Source organism: Triturus cristatus, chromosome 4_2, assembly GCF_964204655.1.
Source record: "Triturus cristatus chromosome 4_2, aTriCri1.1, whole genome shotgun sequence".
NCBI lineage: Eukaryota > Metazoa > Chordata > Amphibia > Caudata > Salamandridae > Triturus > Triturus cristatus.
The window spans coordinates 658,113,645-658,140,746 of record NC_140586.1 but is presented as its reverse complement, the minus strand read 5'-3'; the positions used below and the strand labels follow the sequence as shown (position 1 = coordinate 658,140,746).

At 44.4% G+C, this 27,102-nt stretch overlaps 1 protein-coding gene across 7 annotated transcripts in view; it reads left to right on the top strand.

Moving 5' to 3' along the window:
- Positions 1–27,102, top strand: part of ATG4C (autophagy related 4C cysteine peptidase) — a 266,766-nt gene that overhangs the window by 33,841 nt on the left and 205,823 nt on the right. For all 7 annotated transcript variants that reach the window (XM_085602413.1, XM_085602416.1, XM_085602418.1 and 4 more), the window contains one exon: positions 703–842. In XM_085602413.1, coding sequence (XP_085458539.1) covers positions 767–842 — 76 coding nt within the window. In that variant the 5' untranslated portion in view covers positions 703–766. The remainder of the gene's footprint in view (positions 1–702; positions 843–27,102) is intronic.

Sequence of the window (27,102 nt, the reverse complement as noted above, 5' to 3'; positions counted from 1 at the left end):
GCCTCCCTCAGACTGCGGTGAACATAGTGCCTGATGCATTTCAAGTGCGTATTCCTAAATCAGCAAGCTTTGGAAGTAAAAATAGGGTAGGCTTTTTTTCTGAAAAGTAGTTTGCAAGCATCGATTAATGCACAGAAGGAGTCATCTTTGTAGCTGTAATCGATGCTTATTTCCGCACTGAGAAAAGGTGGAACTGGCGATGCCTATGGTGTACCTGTCCCTAATTGGACATACGGTTAAGAAGTAGCTGACAGCTGACCCACCTCTCCAGGGCACACGGTTATTTTTTTATTTTCACACACTCTTTCAATATGTTCAATTAGTAAAACAAAACCTCGTGTCATTGTAATTTTAGGTTATTTTTAAGTTAATGGTAGATAATAATTATTAATGTGAAAATAATGATAGTTAATGCTATTCTTGAATTGTGATATTTTATTAGCCTAGTGTTGTATCTACTCGTATTTATACATTTTTTTCAATAAATTAAGTGCTTAAATACTAGATTTTTTTTGCCGGTAAATAGGCACATTTTAATTGCATTGTTACGAGTAATGTTTTAGTTAAGTTCATCTTTGTAAGATTGGGCGAAAGGCAGAAACGTGTTTCAGGTCTACAAATCCTTGGTCTCGGATCATTTTATAATGATTTAACTCTGCTTTACTCAGCAATATTACTTTGACTAATTTCCTATTTTTTCAGTGAAAGAACTTTGTGTTACAACACCAAGCAAGAAAAGTGATGGCTTTTCTCTTTGAATGTGAACATGGAGACTGCTGGGACAGATGAAGTGGAAAAATTGAAAACAAAATTTATATCTGCATGGCACAACATGAAATATAGTAAGTATCATTCAGTCCTCCTGTACACCAGTGTTTTTGTTTTACTGTACACCTTTTTGACATGGACACCCACGTTAGGCTTCTCGTTTTTTGCCCAAGACCTCGCCCCAATTGAAATTATAATGCTATAGATCTAGGTAAAACAGTACCATGGTTATCGCCCACAATGTTGTCAGAGAACTGTTCCCTTAAAAATGTGAATTGGCATTATTTATTTCAAAATGTCAGTAACTAAAATGTCAACAACTATAACCACAATGTAACTCGAAAGGCACAATATGATTTACAGTAACATTTTCAAACCTGTAACATGCCCTGTGTGGTTTGCCCGCACCATATGAGTAACCTGAAGGGCTACCATTTATGTGCAGAATTAAAATTGTGCCTCAAAATTCTGCAAACGCATCCAGATTATAAACATCAGATAGTATCCCAAGTTGGAGGCATTTTTGTGCTAAAAGTTCAAACAATATATCCTTTGGATAAGGTCCTAATTTCTGGGAGCCTTCCTGTGTGATGCTGTACAATGCTATGTAATGAGGACTTCAGCAAAGATTTATATGCTTTGAAGACCGCATGTGGAGCTTCACCAGGCAGGGCTCAGAAGCACTTTATGACCATGAGAGATGGTGCCTTAATTTGTATTTACATTGCAAGGCAAATGAATAATGGTGACTCACCGTAATGTAGGCGAACTCGCATTAAAGTTGCTGCAGATAAATAAACAAATTGACCCTATTAAACATCTCTGTCTACCTTCAGAAATCCAGCTCAGTGAGCTTGTTTGCCCAAACCAGACTGAACCATCATAGAGACATGACGTCAGATAGATCACAGTGCCTGAGCGTTGCTTTTTGAATACTTTAGGTCCACTGTTGCTTAAGTTATTACTTTGGTGTAACTCTACAAGGTGTGCTTTCCCACCCACGGATGACTGGTAAACTTGGTTCAATGCTCCAGAGATGAACGTGAATGATAGGTTATTGTAGCCTTGTAAAATACTATTCAATGTGTATTTGAGATAGAAGTGTTGCTTTTGGGTTACTAACCATCCCGTCAAAGGGATCAGGAGCACAGTGGAAACAGTAGCAAACCTTAGTTCATTATTCACACTATCACACTCACTCTACTAAGAAGAATGAACACTTTTAGGTTAAAAGTATGTATTACTACCAGAACAATCTATTTCTCAGTACATCTAAAACAACTGCACAGAATATTATAAAAACAGCTAGAAGGTATATACTCTAAATAACAACAATAAAATTAACATTTCTAGCAAGTTTTAAAATATCATCTGAAACGTAATACCCCAATGCCTACTTCAATGCGCTATACTAAGAGAACATGGAAGGTAGAGCAACTTGCAGTCTAGAGTTTCTTAGGGAGAAGAGATGCACTGCATACCTTGTTGACAGCAAAGGCTGCCTTTATCAGCAGAGGTGTGAAGACTGTGTTCCCCACGAAGGGCAGAAGTACGCTGCGGTCTTCCTCCGGGATTTTACTTTATCAGCATCTGGCTTAAGGTGAGCTGCATCATCTGTGAAGTGTGAAGTGTGCTGGCAATAGGTGAGACCGATAATCTGGGTGAAGGACCTCTCCTGACAAGAGGTCAAGTGGTCGTCCTTATATGCTGAATCTTAACAGAAATTGGAATTTCTAACACAATGTCTGACATAGATTGTATGCATCAAGGTATGTGTTTTAGACGTTTCCTTATGAACTTATAAGGTAAAAGGACATCAATTCAGGCTACACTTTTTTGGTTCTGTGTCTGTATGTGTTCTTAATTGACCTTGACATGGTGGAAACTAGACATTTGCCCCAGAGAAATGTCACATTGATGGTTGTATCTGTGTCATCAATCGAATGACTTGATGCCTTCTCAGTTATTAGAAAGATAAGGTCAGGTGACATCTGCGCCTAATAGCAGACATGACAATGATTCTGCATAAGTCAGGAAAGATGGTGACTTCCATTGTTTGATGGAGTCTAGACCTACATTAGATGGAGTCGGACCTTAGGGTCTTTAGGTCACCACAAGTGAGGTGTCACACTTTTTGCTGTAATTTAATAGGGCTTTAAAGAGCTCTCTTTGCAAGGAGACTTTCACCCCTCAGTGAGAATGTTCGTGGAATACCCTACACTGTAAAAAGGGACCAAACGTCAGCAACACCACCACTTAAGGTGCACGCTGATGCACCTAGTCCTCTTTCTGCATTTCCATTCAACCATACTGGAGGAATAACTGAGTTCTAGTTCTTAGGAGTCATGAGCTCTCTGAGGTGTCTGTTGTTGAAAATATGGGCTCTACTTGAAACAATTAAGCAAAAAAAAACTGCCTCCATAGTTTATTACCTGGTAATAATTGGGGACTTATGGCATATGTGTAAAACTGTTTTACAGGTGAGATCAGAGAAATAACACTTCCTGAAAATTGTGTAAAGGGAATGTGAGATTTTAAGCTGAAAATGAAAATGTTATGGTCTGTAACAACAAAACAGAAACATTGTATCTTCATAGATGAGAGAAGTTGTATAGCTATATAATCCTTTGAGGAAACCAACAGTTTTTGGTGATTTTAAAATACATTGTTTTCAAGATATTGCCAAAATGGAATCGATGGGTTGCAATGGAACAAGAAAAGCACATGCTCTTCTATAGTGACCAAAATCAAATGCTCAATGATTTAACCTTTTCCCTAGCCCAGTGCTGTGATCTTTGGAAATCACAAGTTTGAGGCCAGGCACCAGATCAGCCATCCATCTTTGTGATGTAAAATGTGTACTAATAAATTGGGTAATAGATGCACTTGTTGTTTAGAGTCCGTATTGTTATTATTCAATGTCACTACTTGTTTGAAAGAAAAAAATTAAGAGGTCTAAAACAAATGTAGGCTATTATCTCTGCAAAAAAGGCTATATCAAAATGTATCCTAGAGAAAATTAAATCTTTCCAAACAAAAGTTTGGCTACACTTTCATATTTTAAAACTGAATAATAGCAAATATTCTTATAAATAGATGCCAGAGTGACAGAAGTCAGCATGCAATTAAAATGTGCCATCATTTCAGAAGATGCATGGGCCGCCTGTCTTTAGAAACAGCATGAATTTATTTTGTGGGAAGGGAAGAAAAGAGATTATGCCCCTCTTCTCTCCATGAAATCCCTTTTGAAAAGGTGATAGCAGTCTGTACCTACCCGTGCTCCAAATGTATTATGATATCAACCAATCATTCACTGATGTATACCTGACTGTCATCGTTGTAATCAAGTATCCTTGTGAATAAAGATTTAATCTCACAAGCACAGACAGTATTTTGGTGTTGAAGTCAACCACAGATCAGTGAGTGAGTCATTTAAGCGTGGTTGTTTTATTGAAGTGCCTCTTCTGTGCATCTATAGATTTTAAGGCAGTGTCAGTATATTTGTGCTGTTGATATACATTTGAAAGGCTGAGCATGGAGTAGCCCCTCCACTGGCACACATTGCAAGCATGCACTTAATTCCGACTAGGGCAAGAGCAGAACTTTCCACCTAATTAGGTGTTATGAATCCTGTGCTATTACCACATGTGGTAATTCCTTTATGCTCAGTGGACAAATCTCCCAGGTCAAACCTGGAGGAGTTAGTCTCCAGAAAAAGTTCCAGAATTGCTGGTTAATGTGTAAAAAGTGGCAGAGTAGCACTTACATCCTCACGTTTTCTCCATTTCCTACGGATTTCTAGGGATCAATTTCAAATCCTCCAGTAATTCTATAGCCCAAAAGTAATGATGCCACTAGTATCGGTACTACCATGTACAAAATGAATGTCCCACAAGTACTGTGGAGATTATCATATTCCTACTTATTGTTGAAAATATATTTACAAAGACAACATTAAAGCATAAAGACCTGCAACAAGACTATGGCTTAACGCCCATTCTCTTTAAATGATTCTTTGAATCTCATCTTACCTTCCTACTGACCCCAAAGAAATTCAGAGCAGAAACAGGCCATCCTCCAAAGGTAAGCGCAGTAGAGAATAATGCCACTAGAGTTACTGCATTTATGATTGTTGGGAGCAAAACATGTAAAGTTGTGGAAAAGTAACTTTATGAGCTGAGTTATTTGTAACAGATACTTTTCTAATTGAGTATTACATTTATATGTTTTAGTATTAAGAAGGGAAAGCTCAAGGTCCACTAATAAATTACCCTTAGAGGATTAGAAGAATATGAAAAGGAGGGTGGTGGGGCGATTTTTGGGGATCCTTCCTGAGGTTGCATTCGCTGATTTTTCCCATGGATTAGGCATCGCAATTGACAATCTAGGATATTGGATTGCTGGAATATTTCTCACCAGAATCACTCTGAGCATATCAAGTGTGTTCAACAGAAGAGACGTTGTCAAATGATGGAAAATGAGCCACATAAATACTCAGCCAAACTGTTTAATTTATCATATGGTATGTGTTTTACCATCTTCTGCTTGGTGTAGCCCCAGATTTTTGCCTGAACTCTTCTTGCTGGCTGTTGAACTCTGTGCACCTTACCCCTGGTAACCAGCGGTAAGGTGCCTGCACTCTCCCTTTCAACGTAATTAAGTTGGAATATCCCAAAATTGGTATATTTCACTTACCTATCAGTTCCAAGTATATGGTACTCAAAGTGTACTCAGGGCATGTAAGTTAAATTTCACCAGTGGGCTTCATCTCCCATTGTGCCACCCACTGCAGTGACAATGCAAACATGACTGCAGGCCTGCCAGGTGTAACACCCTTCTGCAGGTCTAAACTGCAAATTCGACCTGTCAAAATAACCTCTTTTGACAGGCCTAAAACTTACTTTTAAACATTAATAGTTCACCTCTAAGTAGGCCTTAGTGCTCATAAACAGAGTGCATGGCATTTAAATGTAGGACATGTGAAAGTTTAATGTTAAACATCCTTACAATGAAAATAGGTTTTAGGATTTTTTTACTATAACACATTTGGCTATTCTATAGGGAAGCATCGTGATATAACATTAAGTTTAAATATCCTTATCTCCGCCTAGGAAAGAGCTACAAAGTTCATTCTTTGAATTTTTAAAATATTTTATACAAGTCCAATTCTTTGGGAATGTTGGGTTTGTAATAAATAATTTAGTATGGGTACCTTTAGAAAGTTATCTGCTAACCTGCCTCAAAGTTTCTAGAGGCCCATTTGCATGAGCTGCAACTGTTACCCAGAAGCTGAATAGCACCTTTGATGAAGTGTGAACTTGGTTCCAGAGCTGAGACCAAGATCTTGGGTGTGGGAAGGTGTTCTGTTTCTTTGACAGCGGATCATTTGGGCTGTGCCCAGAAGCTTAATTAACTTCAAAGAGGCCTACCCCATCACAGATAGACGTAGTTCACACCTGAGCCTGCTCCCTTCCTTTGTCACCCGTATACCTAGTCATGCAAGAGGCCTGGTGGAAAATGAGCTGCTCCCAGAACTGGTTTAGAGTTACCACAGGGGTGGGGTTGCTCATTTTCCTGCCCACACCTCTAGGTTGGGCACAGGAGCTCTGCACAGGGGAAGACAAGTTCTGCCATGTTGGTGGTTTGGATGACGAGGGGTAGTCTGCGATTGTTTGCAGTTGGGCACACAGGACGTGCACTCATAGTGCCCCCTGAACACTTTCTGGACCTGTGGAAGAGCAGAAAAGAACTGGAACTGCTGAGTAGGATTTGAGAAGAGCCTGAAGACTGGACCTGCTCTGCCTCTTGTACCCGGGACAAAATAGTGGACTCCCAGAGTCATAAGGCTGACTTCCTGTTTGGGCTACAGGGACACAAATGGTGTCAGGAAGTCCTTTTCCTGCTTTCCGAGCTGGCCAGTTCCAACTGGACCTGCCCTGGACCCTGCTGCTAGCCTCTGCTGGAGTGAATCTTGACCCTTAAGGTGAGGCCCTAAGATCCTGCTCCCTTGGCTGCTGTCAAAGTGTACTCCTCCTTACAAATCCTTAAACTTTTTGCCCTGAGAACCGGTGGGGGACAAGAACCAACTTGCCAAACCAATTTGACGAAGGTGGATTGCTGCTGGGACAAAGATCCCTGCAGCTCACAATACTGTCTTCTCTGCAGCAGCAAATCTGATTCAGCAGGACCTTGTAGAGAAGATATCCAACCTCTTGGAGCCCTCCTCGTCTATAGCTCACAGCCTCACCCCTCTGGAAAACCTGAGCTCCTATAAAGTAACTAAGTCCAAAGGTAGAAATCTTCACTGGGTGAATATGCGAAAAGAATCCGGCCGCGAGGGATCTTGCCTCTGTGTGAAATTCACATTTCTTTTGCTTGGAGGTTTCCTAGTAAAAATCAAAGGCTTCACCAAGACCTCCTTTAGCGGTTATTTAATGATGTGGAGCCATCTTTTAACAAAGCCTGCTGCCTTGCCTTACTGAGGATTTGTTTCGTCCACTTCAGAGAATAAGTCTGAAGGTAAAACTTCTTACTGGGTCGAATCTGGTTTCTGTATCAAACCTGCGCTCCATCGCTGTCAGCCATAGCTTGTACCTACGTAACAGGCAAGCACAACAAGATGACTGCAGTTGGCATGTTTACACTTTTTGGCTTTTTTTTTTAACCTTCAACTTTACAAATTCTTATCTCTGGTTCACCTTGTTGGATTTTAGTTGTTTTGCATTATTTTATTTATTAAAATTTGCTCTAATTTTCTAAATTGGTTTGGGATTTTTCTTGTGTGTTAACTTTATTACTGTTTAGGTACTGCATAAATACTTTACACATTGCTTCTAAGTTAAGCCTGTCTGCTCTGTGCCATAACTACTAGGAGTTTGAGCTCAGGTTATTTTAGTGACTTTGAAGGTTCAACTTGAGAAGTGTTGTGGTTATTATTTGAGGTGGGTACTCGCCTACCTCAGCCAATACCCCAATTTCTTACAGTGTTCTCCTATCTGTTAGTTTTCAAATGAACATGTTCATTGTCATTAGTTCCAGCAAAATTCTTTGTTTCATATTCAGATGATCAAAACAGCCAACGTGTTTCATTCCCAATACCTTTTTCAGGCACGCTAATTTCACATGAATTGTTAGGTCACACTTCGACTTTGCTCCATCAAGTTATGTGCACCGATTCCAAATGCAATGCTCTTTCAAATCGTATGATCAAGTTGTCTAACAAGTGTCAACCATTTTTACTTCCACTAACAGCACTTATAAAATGACCAAACCATTGTTCAAATTCACATCTATGATGCAATTTAACAGAATGTTTTATGCAAGTGATTATTTGGGATTGATATTATTGTCGTCTAGCTACATCATACGATTGTTTGTTCTGCTTCCCTAAGTGAATATGTTCCATCTTACATAGTGAGTATTGTAGGGCCAGTATTGACCAGTGTAGGTTGTTATGAGTATATTGTGTTTATTGCAATTCTGACACTTTATTGGTGTGGGGGGAAGATGAGGGAAAGCTCTTGGGGTAAGTAAGGTCTTTACGTTCTGAATTGTTTTTAAACTTACTCTTGAAGCAACTTGGCAAAAGTGTGCCTCCTTTAGTGAACGGTGAGGGGGGACATTAAGGAGAATGAAAGTTGATGCTAATGCCTACTGTACATCTTGGTAACTGTTACATGTTGAGTTAAAGCCATGCAGCCCAACTCTAGGATTTGAGAGGAGAGAGTTGTCTGGCTGAAGGTCCATTCAGCAAAGAGTTCTGAGTCAGCATGGTAACGGAGAGGGGAAAGCAAATTCTTCTCCATAGCTGAATTGTTGAAGCATGTTTGAACTTCCAAAGATTATTTTGAGACTATCATGGGTCCAGTGGTTGAAGTGGTACTCCTTGAGAGGCTCACACTGACTCAGCTAACAACCATCCAAGCATTGACTTTAAATGTTGAGTGCTTCAATTCGCAATTCATTATTATTAAGGCTTTTTTAACATTAAGATAACTCTTCTGCCTGAGACTCTTTGGCTAATTGGCTATACTCAACTGTTTAAATTCAAATAGTCCACCACTTCTTTCCTCAATCAATTGAGGCGCCAAATTTGATTAACTCCAGGGGCAATTTATTGCTTTCACCCTATAAAATGCTGTATCAGTGATCAGAATTAGGAGGGGTCTTGACTAGGCGAAGGCCATGCATTATATCTGTGCGTTCAGTGACGGTCAATATCCGTTTTCATGCACACTATTTATTTGCAATTGTGGACTTTGCAAAAGATGAGCTACTTGTTTGTGGCATCCATTGCATAACTTCAGCCCCTCAATGACCGGTTGAATCTGATTGTGAATATGACAAGCAAAATACAAATTTGTCTGTCCTGGTATATTCCAAAGCTGATCTTAGATGATACCTGATGTTACTAGAACACTGGAAAGAGGAATCTTACCCTGAACTGAAACTCTCAGGAGGACTATTGAAGGTTACTTACTTGCTTTCTTTCAGTAATTGTTAATTGATAGAATACAATTGACTGCAATAGGGACAAGATTTTAACTGGCCAAACACATTTTATGTCTTGCACAAGGCTTCATTGCCCCGAAACCCAGCATTGGCCATAGAAAATGAGTGACCTACCTCAAGAATGCACTCCTCGAATCACAGTCAACCAGGCCAGCAGAATCTACTTCTCACAGAATATCATAAGAAATGCCTCATGAGAAATGGTTTGGGATACCACTAAGACTGTGCAGAGAGGCAAAATTTTGAAGTTCACTAGTTGTAGAAACAATTATAATCAAGGAACTGGAACTGAAGACCCAGTTTACAGATTTTTAAATCAAACATCCTGGCAGCATCGTCTCATAAAACGTAGAAGTCATTGTGCAAATTGGAGATCTCACTCAATTTGAAAGCTAAATCTTATTTTGGGGGGGGAGGGGAATCAAGACATCAAATCAGTAAAAAGTGCTAGGCATTGATGTGTTCTCTATAGGTTTTTAGAAAATGTTTTGTGTTGTCCTGTAAAAGCTTGCTCTGTTTCATTGTTAATGTTAATGTTAATGTTAATGTTAACATTAACATTTTGCCCTTGACTTCAAAAACCATGCTGTAGTCTGACAATTGCACTCTGTCTCAGACGCTCTCTCTCTCTCTCTCTCTCTCAGCAAACCCTTCAATTTACAGTCTTCAGGTTAATAAAAAACAAGTCATTTAATTTCTCTCTGGAAGATGTCCGTAAGAACACCTTCAACATTCTATCCTTTAGAAGGCCGGTGAAGACCTGGCTTTTCCGTTTATCAGTAGCTGCCTCTTACACTCTCCTTCCTGGCAGGCAGCGCTGGGACGTCCCTTTGCCTGGACAGCCATGCGCTTTACAAATCCATTAATATAACAATACTGGGAAAGCATACGTTTTCAGTATTGCCTCTTAACATATCCACTTAACTTGCACTATTTTCACGTAATCTGTAGTAAGGCAGTGTGCTGTATGCTGCATATACACTAGTGGATGTAACCAAATACATTGTGCCATTTGTAAACAATGGTAGATTATACTTATTCTAAGCCCAGTTCATGCATTAGAACTGACCATGTGTCCCTGTCCCAATCACAGATACACACCATTTACTGCTGTAGTGTATATCACAAGGATAGTAGTTGTCTCCCTCTTTTTAAATTACTTTGTAAGTTACTTTGTGCACAGTGGTCAAGTCATGAGTCTCAAACTCCAAAGCTAAGATAACCAAATCGACATGAAAATAGTTCTCAACACTTATTTATACTAGAATGCCGCTCCACATTTACAGGCCATAATATGCCCTTCCACCTGGAAACCCTTAAAAACACAGGGCCATATGAATGAAAAACGTGTTATGCGATTCTCAAATTGCGATTTTTAGGGAATCGCAATTTGAGAATCGCAAAGTGCAATGGGATTTGCAAATAAAGTTTGCGAATCCCACATATAATTGAGATTCGCAAATAAAGAATACCTTCCCCATTCATTTCAATGGGCTAGGAGGCCCATAGGAATGAATGGGAAGACATTCTCAATTTGCGATTCTCAATTAGAGAATCGCAAATTGAGAATGCGATTTCAAGGGTGCCAGGGTGTCAAAAGGACACCCTGTTGCACCCCTGAAATGTGCATTTGGGCATGTACGTGCGCCACATGGCACTTAGACAAATGGAAAAAAGTGTATTTTTCAAAGAAATCGCTAATTACCACCAACTTGGAGTTGGTGGTAATTTGCGATTTCTCAAGGAGAAATCTCACAACTTTGGTGCTTTTTACATAGCATTTAAGGAATTTGCGATTCCTTAAAAGCTTTCGCAAAATAAGGAATCGCAAATTTTTCGATTCCCAATTTTGCGAGGGCCTTTTGGGATGAAAAGGCTTTTTCCTGTTCGCAAACGGGCCGATTCTGAGAATCGGCCCGTTTGCGAACGGGCAATGGGCTGCATACATATGCCCCACAATGTTTTATTTTAATATGAGGGATACCTACCATGGTTTTTACTTTTTACCTAGGTAATCTTTGTCCCCAGGCTTAGGCAGAGAGTGATTCCAACCTAACATCAATGCTTCCGTATTGTGCCAAATATGTAAGACTTGCTTTATAACTCCCAGCTCAGTCTTTAAAACTACCTGCTTCATTTCTGTTCATACTTTTCCCAAGTGTGAAGTTAATGCTGCTTCCTATGGTAATATCTTCTGCTAGTTTGCTGGGCCACTTAGTCTCCTCTCTGTGTGCAACACACCTATCTCTTGTCTTTGTCCAGAATTTCTCTCTTTCTCTCTCTTTGTCTCCATCTGTCTCAGCCACGTTTCCTAACACCTCATTTCCTCTCTGGAACTCCTAATTCATATTTTCCTTCTCTTTATCACCCCTAGAACCCAGGGATATGGTTTCCAGCTTTCATGAATTAAAACCACCAGAGATTCCTGGGTATTGTCAGTGTATCATTTTTAAAGTGACGTTTGTCTTTGGAGCTTGTTGCCTGCACTACTGAGAGCTGGAGCTGCTGAATATCAAAGCTGCCCAGTCTTGATTCCACCTCTTGCAGGAACTGTACACATTTCTCTCGCCCTAGAGAAGAATTGTGTCAGCCGTTCTCTGAGGGAATCGGTCCAGGCTCTATCTACACCCTTCAAACCTAGATGGTCTCAAATAAAAGGCTGCGCCCCCTTACCTAGTGGCTGCTTTTTCTTGGATCCAGCTATTCGGAAGCAAATACCACAATTAATCCTCTTCCCATTATACTTGTACGTATTGCATTGCCAATTGAGAAACCATATAATTACCATTATCCGCCCTGTGTGCATTATTTCCCCTTTTCCTCCCCATCATGCCAAAATATTGTACAGACAATCCTTTTTGCATCCCAAACATACATTTTCGCCATTTTTGCTCCCTATTTTTCATGTTGATAAATAGAAGATAGCTGTATATATATATATATATATATATATATATATATATATATATATATAATCAAATATCCCTTCGTTCTCATGCATATTTTGGTACGTTCTTATGCTTCAGCTACTTTAGCTTTAACAAGAAAACAATGTAAATTAAAAAATACATTTGTCATATGCATAGGGCACAAAACCCGGGGTGCATTTTATCATGAATAGCTCTAATTCATCTAGCACAAGGCTATACCTCAACGCATCCCATTAATGTAAGACATTTCTTTTCTTTCAATGAAGCACCCTAGTGTTCCACTCTTTCACATTTCTACATGCAGCTCCATTCCTGCTTATAAGACTGTGTAGGTGGTATCTTCTCATGTTTAGTTTCAGATCACATTAAAATCTGAGGAGGACCAGACTGTTATTAAATGGATCTGCCATCAATACATACACCAAATTGAAGATAGCTAAAGTTTTGGGTATTCTGCAATGTACAGTGTAAAAAAATAAAGTGAAAAACAAAAATGAACTGGATGTTCAGACAAAAGAGTACTTACATTTGCCTTAGACATTAAAGGTAATACAATGATTTTTTCTATCTATTTTAGGACTAGCCCTATTGCGATGAGAAGCTCTGCATCACCCCCAAAACCGTCTTATTGAGAGACTGTTAAACTGTTGAATTTAGGATTCTTTGAGATTATATCCTTCTACAAAATTAGAAACCTCTACCTAAAGTGAAGATTCTAGAAAGGTCCAATTTTTACGTTGTGGCTAATAAAAGGTACAACGCGTGCAAAAGCCTACGTCATAGGCATTAGTAAAGTTCAAGTGGAGGAATTCAGACAGACATTGCCTCTCCACCTCTGTGAAGTAAGATGTTTTTTCTTAGTCAATGGAAGGGTGCATGGTTGTCAGTCTTTGTACAAATCAAATCTGGAGCCCTCCCTAGGCATAATTCAGGTCCCCCGAGACAGGATGTTATACATTCATTTTAGGTTTGGCACATTCCCCGTCTGTGAGGAAACAACTAACTGGCATCCATGTAACCTAACATCAAAACATTACCCATGCTGCAAGGACCCAGTGGAATCCGTTGCCCATGTTATGTTTGTTTGCCGGGAATATGCCAAACCAAGGTCTAAATGGCTAAAACCGATCTGCCAGCAACTGGGCACACGGAACCATCAGATGCCTTGCACATTTTAAGATCAGATTCTAGGCCACTGTTTGCTTGTGGAGTGGCCATGTTTTTAAGTCATGCATGGCTTATAAGAAGGAATGCTCAGATAGGAATGTTACAGTATTAAGTAGGGTGAGGTTCAAACACAGCTGCCTAAGGGCTTATAGGAGGGTAATTTATTTCTTATCAAATTGCTATGCACATGCACTTTATTGTTAATAATTAGTCTGCCATTTTTTCCTAAGAGGGTTGGAAAAGCCATTAAACGGTCTGCTGGGTACTGTGAACTGGGTCCAACTGAAGAGATCCTAAATGCGAAAGCATTGTGATGCTCCTCCTTCCTCTTCCATACCGTTTTAAGTATGTGTTATGTGTGCAATGCTGTGCCAATTGTTTTTATTACTGACCTGTTGAATTTTATATTGCTCTTTTGCCATAGCCGTGAATCATGATGAATAATTTGTTCGTTTTTTAACTGTAATGAGTTGTTGCACGTACTGTCTACTTTTACACTTCTTCTTTTATCATAAGGGCTTTTTTTATAGCTTTTATGGCACGAGTAGTCGAAATAAAGCTTATACAGCAACAAATCAAAAGCCACTAGCAATCCAGTGATGGAAGATTTTATTTTTCTCATTGCTTGATTATGGCAACACTGTCTTCCTTGGACCTCCTGCTTCCTTGAGAGCATAGTTACAAAGTCTTTAAAACCTGGACATCCTCTTGGTATTTGGTTTATGTAAATGCTACCATGTCTTCTTGGTTTGTGAGTGGGAGACCAAGCCTTTTAGGGGATTTGCATTGTTTTTGTGACTGACCTGTTTGTGCCTTGTACTGCAGCCGCTGAAATCTGGTGGGCTGTTTCTTTTACTGGTTCCATGCTTTATGTGTGCCTGATGCAGGAGTAGGCGTTTTGAGTTTTGGAACCTAACCTTTGGAACACACTCCTACTGGAATTTCGCTCAATTGCTGATTGTCCCTTTGTGGAGGAGCCTCAAGATCTACCTCTTCTGCTTACCTTCTCTTCTTTCATTTTCCCTTCCCCTACCTCTAATACTTCAAGCTCCAAGATGCCTTTGGGTGGACGTTTGTTTATTTGATGATTGGGTGGACAGGAATTCCGAATTCACAGGTTTCTTCTATGGCCAAAGTTTTTTATTAATTTTGCCTATTGTTTTGTTACTGTGTATGACTATTTCACTCTCCATAGGGAATGCATACGAGTGGGTTTAAAACCATGGACTGTTAACAAAAGGATGACACTAATCAGAACCCATTTCAGAGGGCTATGGGTTATGCAGAGGCTACTGGGCCCAACCATGGGGTTTGAGGTATTTTAGTTCAGAATTTCCGGTGCCCGGTCCACTATGGATTCTGAGCAACTGGGCCAAGTACCTTTCTGCACTTGACTCCCGGGATAGGCATGGTCTGAGCATTCAAAGGCTTCCTCGGTGGGGTGGAGAGGGCTAGGTGTGGATACTGATTAGTGGACATAGGCTCACAACTCAAAATGCACGCAGCAGCAGCAAAAAATAACTGGCCAGCCAAATTCTGACTTTTATAACAGACAATAAGCATTTTATTTCTACTTCTACCCATACGAAGGAAGAATACGACATTCACAAACAATTTACACAGTCTTTATGACCATTCCCTTTCCCGCTTTTCATGTAGCAATCATGGTTAATTCCCATTTTCTACTGGTAACTTCCAGGGTATGCTCCACTAGTAGTCCGAGTCTTAAGAGTGTACTAAGATTCTGATTTAAAGTCTGTAGTATTCCAGTGCACATACACTTGATTTAATAGCAAATTCCTCCGAGGATGTCAGACCCGAACCAAGTGTTACTCACTCTAGCAGAAGTGAAGCATTCAGAGTCATGGAGTGTGCTCCATTTGCGGGAGCTCAGAGCAGCTCTTGACCAATTGAGGGGAGTTGGCTGTATGCTGATTTAGCGGCTACCCTCGATGGGCACAGGCTCCGTCCCTTGCATTTGTGCTCCTGCAGCGATGAGAGGTTTCCTGCAGGGTAAGTGTTCACATGTTTACAGTTGGGAGGGGGTTATATCTACGACGATCCTGTTCTTGGTCCCACTTGGGTGACGGAGCTCCCATGGTTTTCGCACTCATTCAACGAGGTTGAACCAGTTGCTGTCCTTATTGCTTCCAGTGACCTACTGGTTACCACCGCTTGCTGCCCACGGGCTCTGGCCCAATCAATATGACAAAATTACCCACAGCAGCCCCTCCTACCATACGGGGTTACCACACCACTGCTGCACAAGGCTTGGCAGTCTTTCACCACAGCGGTCCCTCCTGGCATACGGTGCTGCCACACCACTACCACGCAAGGCTTCGAACTTTTCCGCACAGCAGTCTTTACCGCAAGGATCTTCACTGCAGCCCTCTCCTGTTCTGTGGGGGTCATTGACTATGTCCTGCACAAAAGCTACAACCCGATCGGTGCAGCAGTGGTTTCCTCACACCTGGCACTGGGAGTTCAGTCGACAGGGCTACCCACACGACCTTGCTTCCTCGAATGCTGTCCTCTTCCTTTGAGAGCACACTGGTCTTGGCAAGCAGGCAGACTCCCTCATCGTCTTGAAAAGCAGGCTGTCACAGCAGGGATGTATCCGAAGTTGATATTCCCACAGCACAGGACATGGGAGTGATTAGAGTTTAGCGTCTTCTGTTAAGCTCCTCCTCAGCGTCTTCTGTTGGGCTCCTCCTCAGCGTCTTCTGTTAGGCTCCTTCTCAGCGTCTTCTGTTAGGCTCCTTCCCAGCGTCTTCTGTTAGACTCCTCCCTAGCGTCTTCTGTTAGATTCCTCCCTAGCGTCTTCTGTTAGATTCCTCCCTAGCGTCTTCTGTTAGATTTCTCCCTAGCGTCTTCTGTTAGATTCCTCCCTAGCGTCTTCTGTTAGATTCCTCTCTAGCATCTTCTGTTAGATTCCTGCCTAGCGTCTTCTTTTAGGCTCCTTCTCAGCGTCTTCTGTTAGGCTCCTTCCCAGCGTATGCTCTTGCAGGAACCTCTTGACAGTGTTACAATTCCAATCTTAGAAATACTAAGACCCATAATTGCTGTACCCTCACCAGTCAAGTTGAATTTTGTATTACTACTATCATCACTAATTGAGACTGAAAACAGATATGTTGAACACTGTAAAAAACACAAATAAAATAAATTCTAACTCCTACGTACTAAACGCCTACCTTCCTGTACGTAATCTTTGTGGTTTCAGTCTCTTGGCAGCCATTGGTATGTGGTATATGAAGACTTTATACAAAAATAAAATAGTAAATATACCTTACTGTCACAAGAGAGGTGAAAGTGTGTTAAGATGAGATGAGGACTCAGGAATAATTATAGAACCTCTCTAGGCACCAAGGTGGTGTTGAGGGTTATTACCCAGACGTCCCTGGAGGCGCATAGCTGCAGACTAGATGGATCTTATTCAACTGAACCTTCACCCTGCACAGGCTCATTTGCTGCTCTTGCAGGAACAATAAGAATAGCAGTAATATTGCTTAAGGGAACCCTAACAAAAGAGTGATAGTGAAAAAGACAGCAGTGCTCACCAGAGGAAGAGCTGCAGGCACTGTAGTGAAGGACTCCCAGAGGTCAAAGCTGGCATCTCTGCGCAGACCCATGACCAATAGGAAATGAACAGCATGCAGGTCATGGTCTCTTGATGCACCGCGGAGCCAACTTCATGACCTTACGGACCACTATAACAGTTCCATGACACGTGTTCTAGACTCGATGACGCCTCTGCAGCTAAAAAGACTGTCCTCCAAAGTCTCCAGACCTTGGTACAACAATAGTCTAAATACTGAAAGACGGAGGAGATCCTCCCCCTCCCTTGAACATCTCAACCAGCTGAAATATGTAAGAAATGTCTATAACAAACGCATCAGATGCTCTAAAGCCACCTTCTTCAGAAACCAATGAAAGCATGCAAAAAAGTCTTAAAAAGCTGTACAAACTCATCAAGCTTCAATCAAACAGTCAACCGAACCTTTCCTCACTGGGGCTAGGTCCGCAGCCTAACTGCGAAGAGTTCGCTGACTTCTTCTCTGATAAGACTACTAAGATTGAAGTTGAACTACGTTCAGTCTTGGAGCACCTCTCGATCGCACCTCCTAACACCCTCCTTCCTACTACTTTGGATGACATCCCGCTCGGTCAGCTCTGCCCCACCCCCAAAAACAACGCCTCTTGGAGCATTTTCAAAACTTTGGATGAAAGTACTATATGCAAAACTCTAGCTACTCTAAAACCATCTAACCCTTTCAACAACCCCTTGCCATTGAACTTCTTCTCTGAGATCAGAGCCTCCTTACTCCCGCTCTGGACGAAGATTGTCAATGCCTCACTTCTGCAAGGTGCTATTCCGGACTGCCTAAAATCTGGGCAGGTTACCCCTATTCTAAAGAAGCCATCCGCAGATCCCTCTGACCTACTCAACTTCCACCCATTTTCTAACATTTACACATTGGCAAAGCTCCTGGAGAAATGTGTGCATGTCCAGCTCTGTGACCACATTGAACAATTCCGACTCCTGGACCATTTTCAATCCGGTTTCCGCGAGGGTCATAGCAAAAACTGATGTCACTCACATTGTAGACGATGCACTGAGATTGCTAGTTCACAGCGAATCTTGCCTACTGATCCTCCTCGACCTCTCATCAGCTTTTGATACTGTTAAACACGACAACCAAATTGACCTCTTGAAGCACAGGATGGGGCTTTCTGGGCCTGTACTAAACTGGTTCTCCTCATTTCTCCACAATAAAACCCAAAGCTTCAAGGTGAACCAGTCCCTGTCTCATCCTTCTCCGGTCACCCTGGGGGTTCCACCAGGATCTGCGCTCTCACCCACTCTCTTCAGCCTGTTTATGGAGCCTTTAACAGAAATCTTGAAATCATCCAGCAGTCATTATAAAATGTTCGCCAATGATACCCAGCTGTGCATTAATATCGCCTCCCCTGAGGACATCAGGTCGCTCAGCTCGATATTACTGAAAACTCAAAGCTGGTTGACAGGGAACCACCTGAAGCTCAACACTCTTAAAACTGAATTCCTCCTAATCACACCACCCAAGCAGTCTCCAGTCATCGAAGAATGGATGAGTCAACTAACCGCTCTAAATTGCGCGCCACACATCATTGATTCCACAAGCTCATTGGGAATAATGCTAGACAAGAGTCTGAACATGCAGAAGCATATTAGTACACTCACCAAAGAAGCGAACTTCCAACTCAGCCTCCTAAGGAAAATAAAACCTTTCCTCCCTTCACATGACTTAAAAATTGCGGTGCAAGCCCTAGTGATCTCTAAGCTTGATTATGGAAGCGCAACCCTTTGTGGCCTTCCTAGAGCGAAGACTGCCCCCCCTCAGGGCTACCCTCAATTCTGCTGCAAGGCTCATAACTGGCTTGAAAAGAAACGATCACATCACGCCAGAGCTGATATCCCTAAATTGGGTCCCTTACGAACCAAGGATACAATTAAAAATTGCATGTATGTCACATACAGCTATTCATTTCAATACCCCAATGTACCTCGCTAAAAAGTTGGAGCTCTCGGGTGGATCTAGATCCTCGAAGTGCCAGCACATGCACTTTTCCTGCACGCACTGCACAGCACTACATCCTTCAGGTACTGTACCACTCTTTGGCACATGCACCTCCACCACATGCATTCACCATGCACTCACTACTACATATTCCCTCTGTGACATCCTTCCCAGGTACACATACACTCAGCGCTGAGGTACCTTCCGCGCTACTCAGCACTTCGCACCAACCTGATGTATGCCAATGGTGAGTTAAGCACACAGCAGTGGAAGATCAAAAGGTGAGTGAGCCTGTAGGCCTCACTTCAGTGACACAGGTTAAAAAGGACCAGTTCACTCTTACTGATCACTTCACAGTATGGTGCCACCACCACACTCGTGCTACTTAACTCAGGGTGAAGGCAGTAACCTTTCACCAATAGGAAGGTAGTGCATTGGGCACCCCACCTCGTCCAACAAGACCACAATCCGTGAGAGCGGCTTATGGCTATGTCATGGTGCACACACACATGATCTGTGTTTTCCTATGACAGCAAAAATCTGCATTAGGGATCCAGACAACAGTACAGTTGGGCACTCAAGGCAAGTTTGCACATCCATTGTCATGCAGAGGATTTTTCTGTCCCAACAGCACTCAAGTATGATTGAGAAAGGTCTAGTATATGTGCTTAAAAGACATAGAAAGACTGGGGCGGGGGGGGGCTTTCATAATTTTCTGAAGTTGTTCTTGAGGCAAAGTAGCTGTACAATTTGAGGTATAAACCTGTGGATCCAGCATTTTTCTACCACATCATGTATTTTTTGCTTAAGTGTATTTTGGGAAAGCATCTGGTGGGGTGATATGTACATTGATTGGCTCTCTTAGTGTGAAGACAAGTTGATCTTCTAATTTTGTGGCATTTGGAACTAGCTAATAGTTTGGACTGAGAAAAAAATGAAGGCAGATGTGCATGGTTTCTTGGTCACCATAACCTGAAGATGATAAATTGCTTGGGGTTGAAGGTGGCATTCAGTTTGCAAAGCATGCTACTAGCTATAGGGAAGTGCCCATGGAAGCTCTGGCTAGTCAGAGAAGCAATGTGTGGTCCACATAGCCCAGCACTGCAATCTGTGTTTTAGATTTGTTTAGTCATACCTGTTTGACATGTGTGAGGACTAATGTTGCACCTTAGTTCCATCCTACGTATAATGTTTTTTTTTTTTAAACAACATACATTTATTGGGTTTTTCGGTTATGCGAAAGCCTCAGCCTTTTCTTTCCAGCTACTATACAAGAAACCTGTGCGTACAGTCCCCTCATACAGATTACAATGTCGTCACATTTATGCCGTTCAAAACAGACTCCAATATAATACTTATTGGTGCATGAGCTTATATCAACAAAATAAATGACAATACTTTAATTGCAACCCATCAACTCCCCCCACCCTCCCCTCTATACCCTTCCTATCCCTCTCTGTTCTCTGATTATCATAGCTATTAACTTGTTTTGCGTCTCTTCCTTCATCCCAAGTGAGGCAAACCTCCTTTTGCATATAACGATTTCCCCCCATTGTGATTGTGGAACATCCGGTATGTCATCTGGGCTGCTTCCCTTAAAGGACTCCAGTGCTACATCCCATTCTAGTGATATTGAGTTTTTCCAGAGCCCTCTGGCTTCCTCCCTACGTAAGGATGCGCTTTCCGCCCTCGCCCACATAACCACTTCGTCATGTCATGTATGTAATGAAGGCGCCTTAGCCGATTTCCAATGCATGGTGATGGACCTTTTTTTTTATTTTTATTTTTTTATTGAGTTTTCAACATACCATGTCAAAGAAACTGAAGCATGTCAGTATACATTGTACTGTAAGTTTCGGCTCTCTTCCAGACATAAGTAGTCAGGCTATACAGGACTAAGCATATCAATTTAACAGTCAGTGCACAGATTGTTCAGCATCAGTGTCAGTCCGAACACAACCCGGGAGCAGTGCAGCTGGCTGATCCTGCAGGTAGCCCGTTAAAGGTGCCCAGAAGTCTTTTGGCCGGGACCTGGCTGGCAATTCTTCTTCGTAGGTCTTTAAGGTGTCTTTGCAATATATCAGATCTGACATCCATTGCTTGAGCGCTGGACTGCTCTTACTGTCCCAGTGTATTGATGCCCTACGTTTTGCTACGAGCAGCGCTATTGCCAGCAACTTTCTCTTCGCTGTGGGGACCCCTCGGAGAAGGCCTAGGAGACATTCCTGCAGAGCACCCTCTAAATCGCACTGCGCAACCTTTCTCATTACCGTCACCACCTGTACCCAATAGGCCTGTACCCTCCCGCAATTCCAGGCCAAGTGGACAAAGTCTGCATTCGGCGCCCCGCACCTACGACATGTGGCGTCCTCCCTCAGACCCTGACGCTGGAGCTTCAGTGGTGTATGGTGAGCCTGATGTAGGTATTTGAGGTGTACTATGCGGAGGTTCCCGTTTGGTGTTAACGTGTCCGTTAGACCGCAGCCGGTCATCCAGTCCTCCTCTGATAAAGGCTCATCGAGTGACTGATTCCATCTCTCTAGGGCCCTTGTGCCGGTGCGCACACATTCCACCTGCATGGAGCGGTATAGCCGGGCCACGAGGTGTCACCGTGAGGGCTCCGTTATTATTATTTGCAGTGGGGTGAGGACCGGGGGCTCCACAGGGAAGCTAGGGAACAGCACACGCAGTGCTGCCTTCAATCAGTGATAGTTGAATCGGAACAGCAGTGTTTGATTGGTTACATAGTGCAGTTCGGACTCCTCCACAAATTGCCCCGCAGTGTAAAGTTCACCCAGTGTACTGATACCCATATCGGACAGTGTGGCAATATTGCCCACGTCCTGCATCGCTGAAAGCTGTGGATGATTCGCCAGTGGCATTGCAGGGGCGTAAAGAGGCAGTTTACATGCCCTGTCTCCTAGTCGCCGCCAAGCTTCAATGGTCGCTTGCACAGGGTTGATTTCCGTGCGTGGGATCTCCCTCCGATCGTGTGGCAAGATGTGGCGCAGTGGAATAGGGTGTGTGTCCCCCTCCTCAACTGCTAAGTGAGGCAGATATGGTGTTGGGTGATACCAATTGCTGGCATAGTGTGCCTGTGCGCAGAGGTAATAGAGCTTAAAATTTGGGGCCGCAAACCCACCTTGGTTGTAGGGAAGTGACAAAGTGTCCCAACTAATACTTGCTTGCTTTCCCGCCCAGACCAGTCTGGTAACGTGTTTGGAGGGTCTTAAAAAAATAGTTGGGCAGTATGGTCGGGATATTGGTGAATAGATAGAGGAATTTGGGCAGCACTATCATTTTGATGAGGGCTATCCTATCTGCTAGTGATAATGGGAGCTGAACCCACCTGTTCACTTGCTCCTCGAGCCTGTCGATCGCCCTCCCATAGTTCCGCCTGAGTACCTCCTCAGGGTCCCTGTGAATCCAGATGCCCAGATATTTAACTGGGTCGTATTGCCATTCCAGAGGATAGTCCAGCGCACAGGCGTGCGTATCCTCTGTAAGGGGCACTATGGTGGACTTAGTCCAGTTTACCTGGAGGCCGGAAAATCCCCCGAACCTGACATATTCTCTCAGGAGTCTCAAGAGGTTATGCTGAGGGTCTCGCACATAGAGGACCATGTCATCAGTATAAAAAGAAATGCCTATCTGACGTTGATGGAACCGAAGCGCCATATCGGCATATTGTTGACGGACTTTGCAGGCGAGCGGTCCCAGGGCGATAGTAAAAAGTAGTGGGGATAACGGGCAGCCTTGGCGCGTGCCACGTCGTTTTGGGATCGGTCCAGACACTTGTCCGTTCACCCTAATTCTGGCCAATGGATCCGTATATAACCGCTGTATCCATTGGAGGAACATAGCAGGCAAACCCATCCGACGCAGAATGAGAAATAAATAGTCCGATTCCACTGTGTCGAAGGCTTTAGCCGCGTCTAGGAGAACGGTGGCCGCCTCCAGCTCTAGATTTAAAACGTGCAGAAGCGCAAAAATAGTGCGGATGTTGTGTGAGGTCGATAGGTTCGGTATGAAGCCCGATTGATCTGGGAGCACAATGGTGGGCATCAAAGGTGTCGGCCACGATTTTTGCGTCAGTATTTATCAATAACAGCAGGTGGTAGGAGTTCCATCTATCTGGGGGCTTATCCGACTATGAGCGCCTCTCTGGGTGTGGAGGGAGGATCTGCTTCTCATGCGCATCCGCGTACATCTCCAGGAGGTGGGGGCAGAGCAAATCAGCGTATGCCTTATAAAATTCGTTTGTAAGCTGATCACTTCCAGAATTTCTGCGACCGTAATGGGTCGCATCAGGTAGTCCCTGTGGCCGTCTGCCAGCCACACCAGGGCTATGTCCTCCAAGTATGCCGTCAGTGCCGCCACGTCCGTGGGGCATGCCGACGAGTACATGCGGGTGTACGCTGTTGTGAAGACGGAGGAGATGCCTGCATGATTGTAGTGGGTGTCGCCAATATCATCTGTGATGTGTGTTATTGTGTGTACCGTATTTCGCTGCTGTATTTTCTGGGCCAGAGTGCGTCCCGATCTGCCTCCCTCACTGTATGCCCTGGCAGTCTGTCTTTTCGAGATGTATCTAATGTCGTCCTCAGCAAAGTCGTTATACTGAGTGAGCTGTTCTTTTATGCGCCCAAGAACCTCTGGATTGTGTCTGCTTTCATATTCGCATTCTAACTGTTTAATGGTGAGTTCTATACTCCGTAGTTTGGAGCGGATATCTTTCAGGATCCCTGCGCTGGTGCTAATGCACATCCCCCAGATGGTGGCATTAAAGGCCTCCCACACCGTCCCTGGGTCGGCAACGGAGCCCGCATTATGCTGGAAGTAGTCCTCTATCGCCCCCCGTACAGTGTCAGTATAAAGAGGGTCAAGTAGGGCTTTTGCATTAAACCTCCAACTGAACTGTGGCGGCGCAAACGTGGGTATGTTCATCGCTAGTAGCACCGGCTTGTGGTCGGAGAGCGTCCTAGGAAAATGTTGCATGTCCTCTACCCACCCCTGAACACGCGTGTTGGTCAGCCAGTAGTCCAGCCGAGACCAGCTGGCATGGACCGTGGATGTATGTGTGCCCTCCCTGGTATCCGGGTGTCTGAGCCTCCACACGTCCACTAAATCAAGCTCGTCCATACAGGCCCACATTTCTGCCGCAGCCTGTCTGTGATGTTCAGTCGCATCCCCTGACCTATCCCGTTCTGCGTCAAGCGTGAGGTTAAAGTGTCCCCCCCCCCCCCAGACAATATCCGTGCAATGCATCTCTCTGGGTTGGTTTCATATACCTGCGTAGGAATCGGGGTCGTCTGTGTTTGGTCCGTATGAGTTAACCAGCCCTACTCGCATGCCTCGAAGTATACCCATTAGTATCACCCAGCGGCCCTGATCATCTCTGAAAATTTGTTCCAGGTGGAATTGCGTGCCCTTTTTGATGAGGGTGATGACTCCCCGTGAGTAGGAAGAATATGAGGAAGCAGCAGCCAACTCCGCCCAGCCTCTACCCAGCGCTTTGTCATTGTGTGCGGTGAGGTGTGTCTCCTGTAACATCGCTATCTCTATGTGGTGTCTATTGAGATAGGCTAACACCTGACGCACCTTCCTGGGATTGTTCAGTCCCCGGATATTCCAAGTTAGACATCGTAGTGACCAACTACCCATGGGGTCTTGCATCTTATTGTGCTACTTGTATATGATAGGCATGTGAAAAAGGCCGCTTGCGCAATGCTGGACTGACATAACATGGTTGCATAAGCGAACATACAGGAACTTATATACCTTCCATTTCCTCCCCCCACCCACTCTTGCATCCCAAATATGTTGGAGAACATCCTCATAACTTTGATAAAGTGAACCTCCCAAGTAGTGCCAACCGCACAAACAAAACATTTTATAACAGTGGTTACTACAGTTCGGGGCTTACCAGAGTCCCAACTAGCTCCCCTGGTAGTACCGGGGAGGGCCGTGAGGGCCGCAGTGAGTGTTGCGCCAGTTCTGTTCTGTTCTGTTTCGTACAGGATTCTACCTGATTGATGAGAGGCAGTATTGCTGGGTCCATGGTGTCCTAAACGGGTGACACCGTGCCTCTCCAGGCTGCTTTCTGGGTGTCGGCCATCATCAATCACCGGTATCCGAATGCGGGTTTTGCCGATCATTTTTCAGCAAGGACTTGACGTACGCCATGGCCGTCTTCAGAGTATTGAAAATTTAGTCGCCGCCTTTGTGCATAATTTTGTGGCGAGCCGGGTAAAGCATAGCATATTTTATGTTGGCTTTTTGCAGGCAGTATTTCACTTGTTGATACTCTCGCCTCGCGGTTTGCACCGCCACTGTGGAGTCCGGAAAGAATTGCAAGTTATTTCCCTGATGATTGATAGCTCCTTTCTCTCACGCCAGCTGGAGGATCGTGTCGCGATCTCTGTAATTAAGCAGGCGGGCCACGATCGGCCTCGGTGAGGCCGTGGCACCAGCGATCGATGTGCTCTCTCAACTATCAGCATGCTGGATAGTTCCAACTTGCCAATAACGTCCTTAAGGAGGCTTTCCACATACTGCTCCATGCGCCCCGTATTCGTTGACTCTGGCACTCCCGTGATGCGGACGTTGTTGCGCCGGGAGCGCGCCTCCAACTCTTCGTTCTTAGCTTGAATAACAGCCATGACTTTCTCCATGTTGAGGCTTTTGGTCTGAAGCTCGTGCACTGTGTCTTCGGTCGTTGAGATGCGGGCCTCCACTTCAGTGATCCGGGTCGCCTGTTGGTCCAGTTTGGCGCGGATGTGATTAATATGGAGATTCATATGGTCAATCTTCCCATCAATGGTGGTCAAACTCTGCTGCACTGTTGCCAGGGAAGCCGCGATCACCTCCAGACTCGCGCCCTGCTCCCCCATATTGGACGCCGCTTCACTGCTGGCACGGGTGACCTTTCGCGCTTCAAAGGACTGCTCCTTGTCCGGCTTCCCCATCAGCGGACACATGTAGATGGGCAAGAGTGGGACTGCAGTGGGTAAAGCAGAGGCCCGATCAGCCCGTGGGGAACCCCCATGCCCGGCCGCAGATCTGTCCACTTCAGCTGCACGGCTCCGAGGGAGGGTCTCTCATGCCTCGGCGCAGCCCACTCCGTCCGCCCACCCAGCGGCCCCCAGGAACACGAACAGCTGTCTTCAACAAACTGGGAACTGCGGCTCACCTGCACACGGGAATCAGGCAGGGCCACCGAAGCTCCCGTGCAAAGTAACAGGGGCCACGCCAGCAGGCACGAGAGGCCCGGGTGTGCACACAGTCCGGGCAGTAGGGAGCCTCCCACACGCCTCCCACGCGCCTCCCCCGCTGTGGCTGTCACTCACCGCTTCTTTCTCCTGCCTCTCCGAGGCTGCAGTGCTGTCATTCCCGCTGAACCGCACGTTTGAATAGGCGCTCACTCGCTCCCTGCTCTGAACTCACACAGTGGTTATCGGCCTCCGCCACTACACATTAAAGCCGCCGCTCTCTGGCACTGGGTTCGCGGGCACTTCATCCCCAGCGGTCGCCGCGCACCTCCCGCGGCAAGGCCGTCATCATCAGCGTCTGCGAGGTACCTCCCGCCGCCACTGCTCCATACCTCTGGGGCCGAGCATTGAAACCTCGGGTCCTCCGGCGCACCCTCTCACCGGCCGGAGGGGCCGCAATCGCGGCAGCCGCAACTCCCGCCTCGGCGTCAGAGTCAATCCTGTGGGTGTCGCTGGGCAGGAATCAGCGGGCCGCACCAGGCGCCAGCGGCCGCGTCCGTCCACACCAGTCGCCGCGGAGACGTACGCTACCAGAGGGCTGCCATGTTGTCTGATGCCACCAAGCCGACCCGCCACAGCATCCAATCGCACTTGGTCCAATCCGTCGTTTTTTTCTGGGGTCCACCGGCACCCTTCAAGTTCTGGAAGGTGTCCTCCACAGGTTGCCACTCATAGTCTGGCGCAACTACAGGATTTTGGTACGTTTGTGGCTCACGGCCGGCCGAGCTGCACTAAAATGCGGCCATTTTGCCGTGGGCTCTCTTGCGCCCCCCCATGATGGACCTTTTGGCCACTGATGACGCCAGATCTAGAAATCGTAAATATACTTTTTGAGCTGATCTGCGTCTACGGAGATCTAGTACGCACTCCAATGCCGAGTCTCCTACAGTGAGA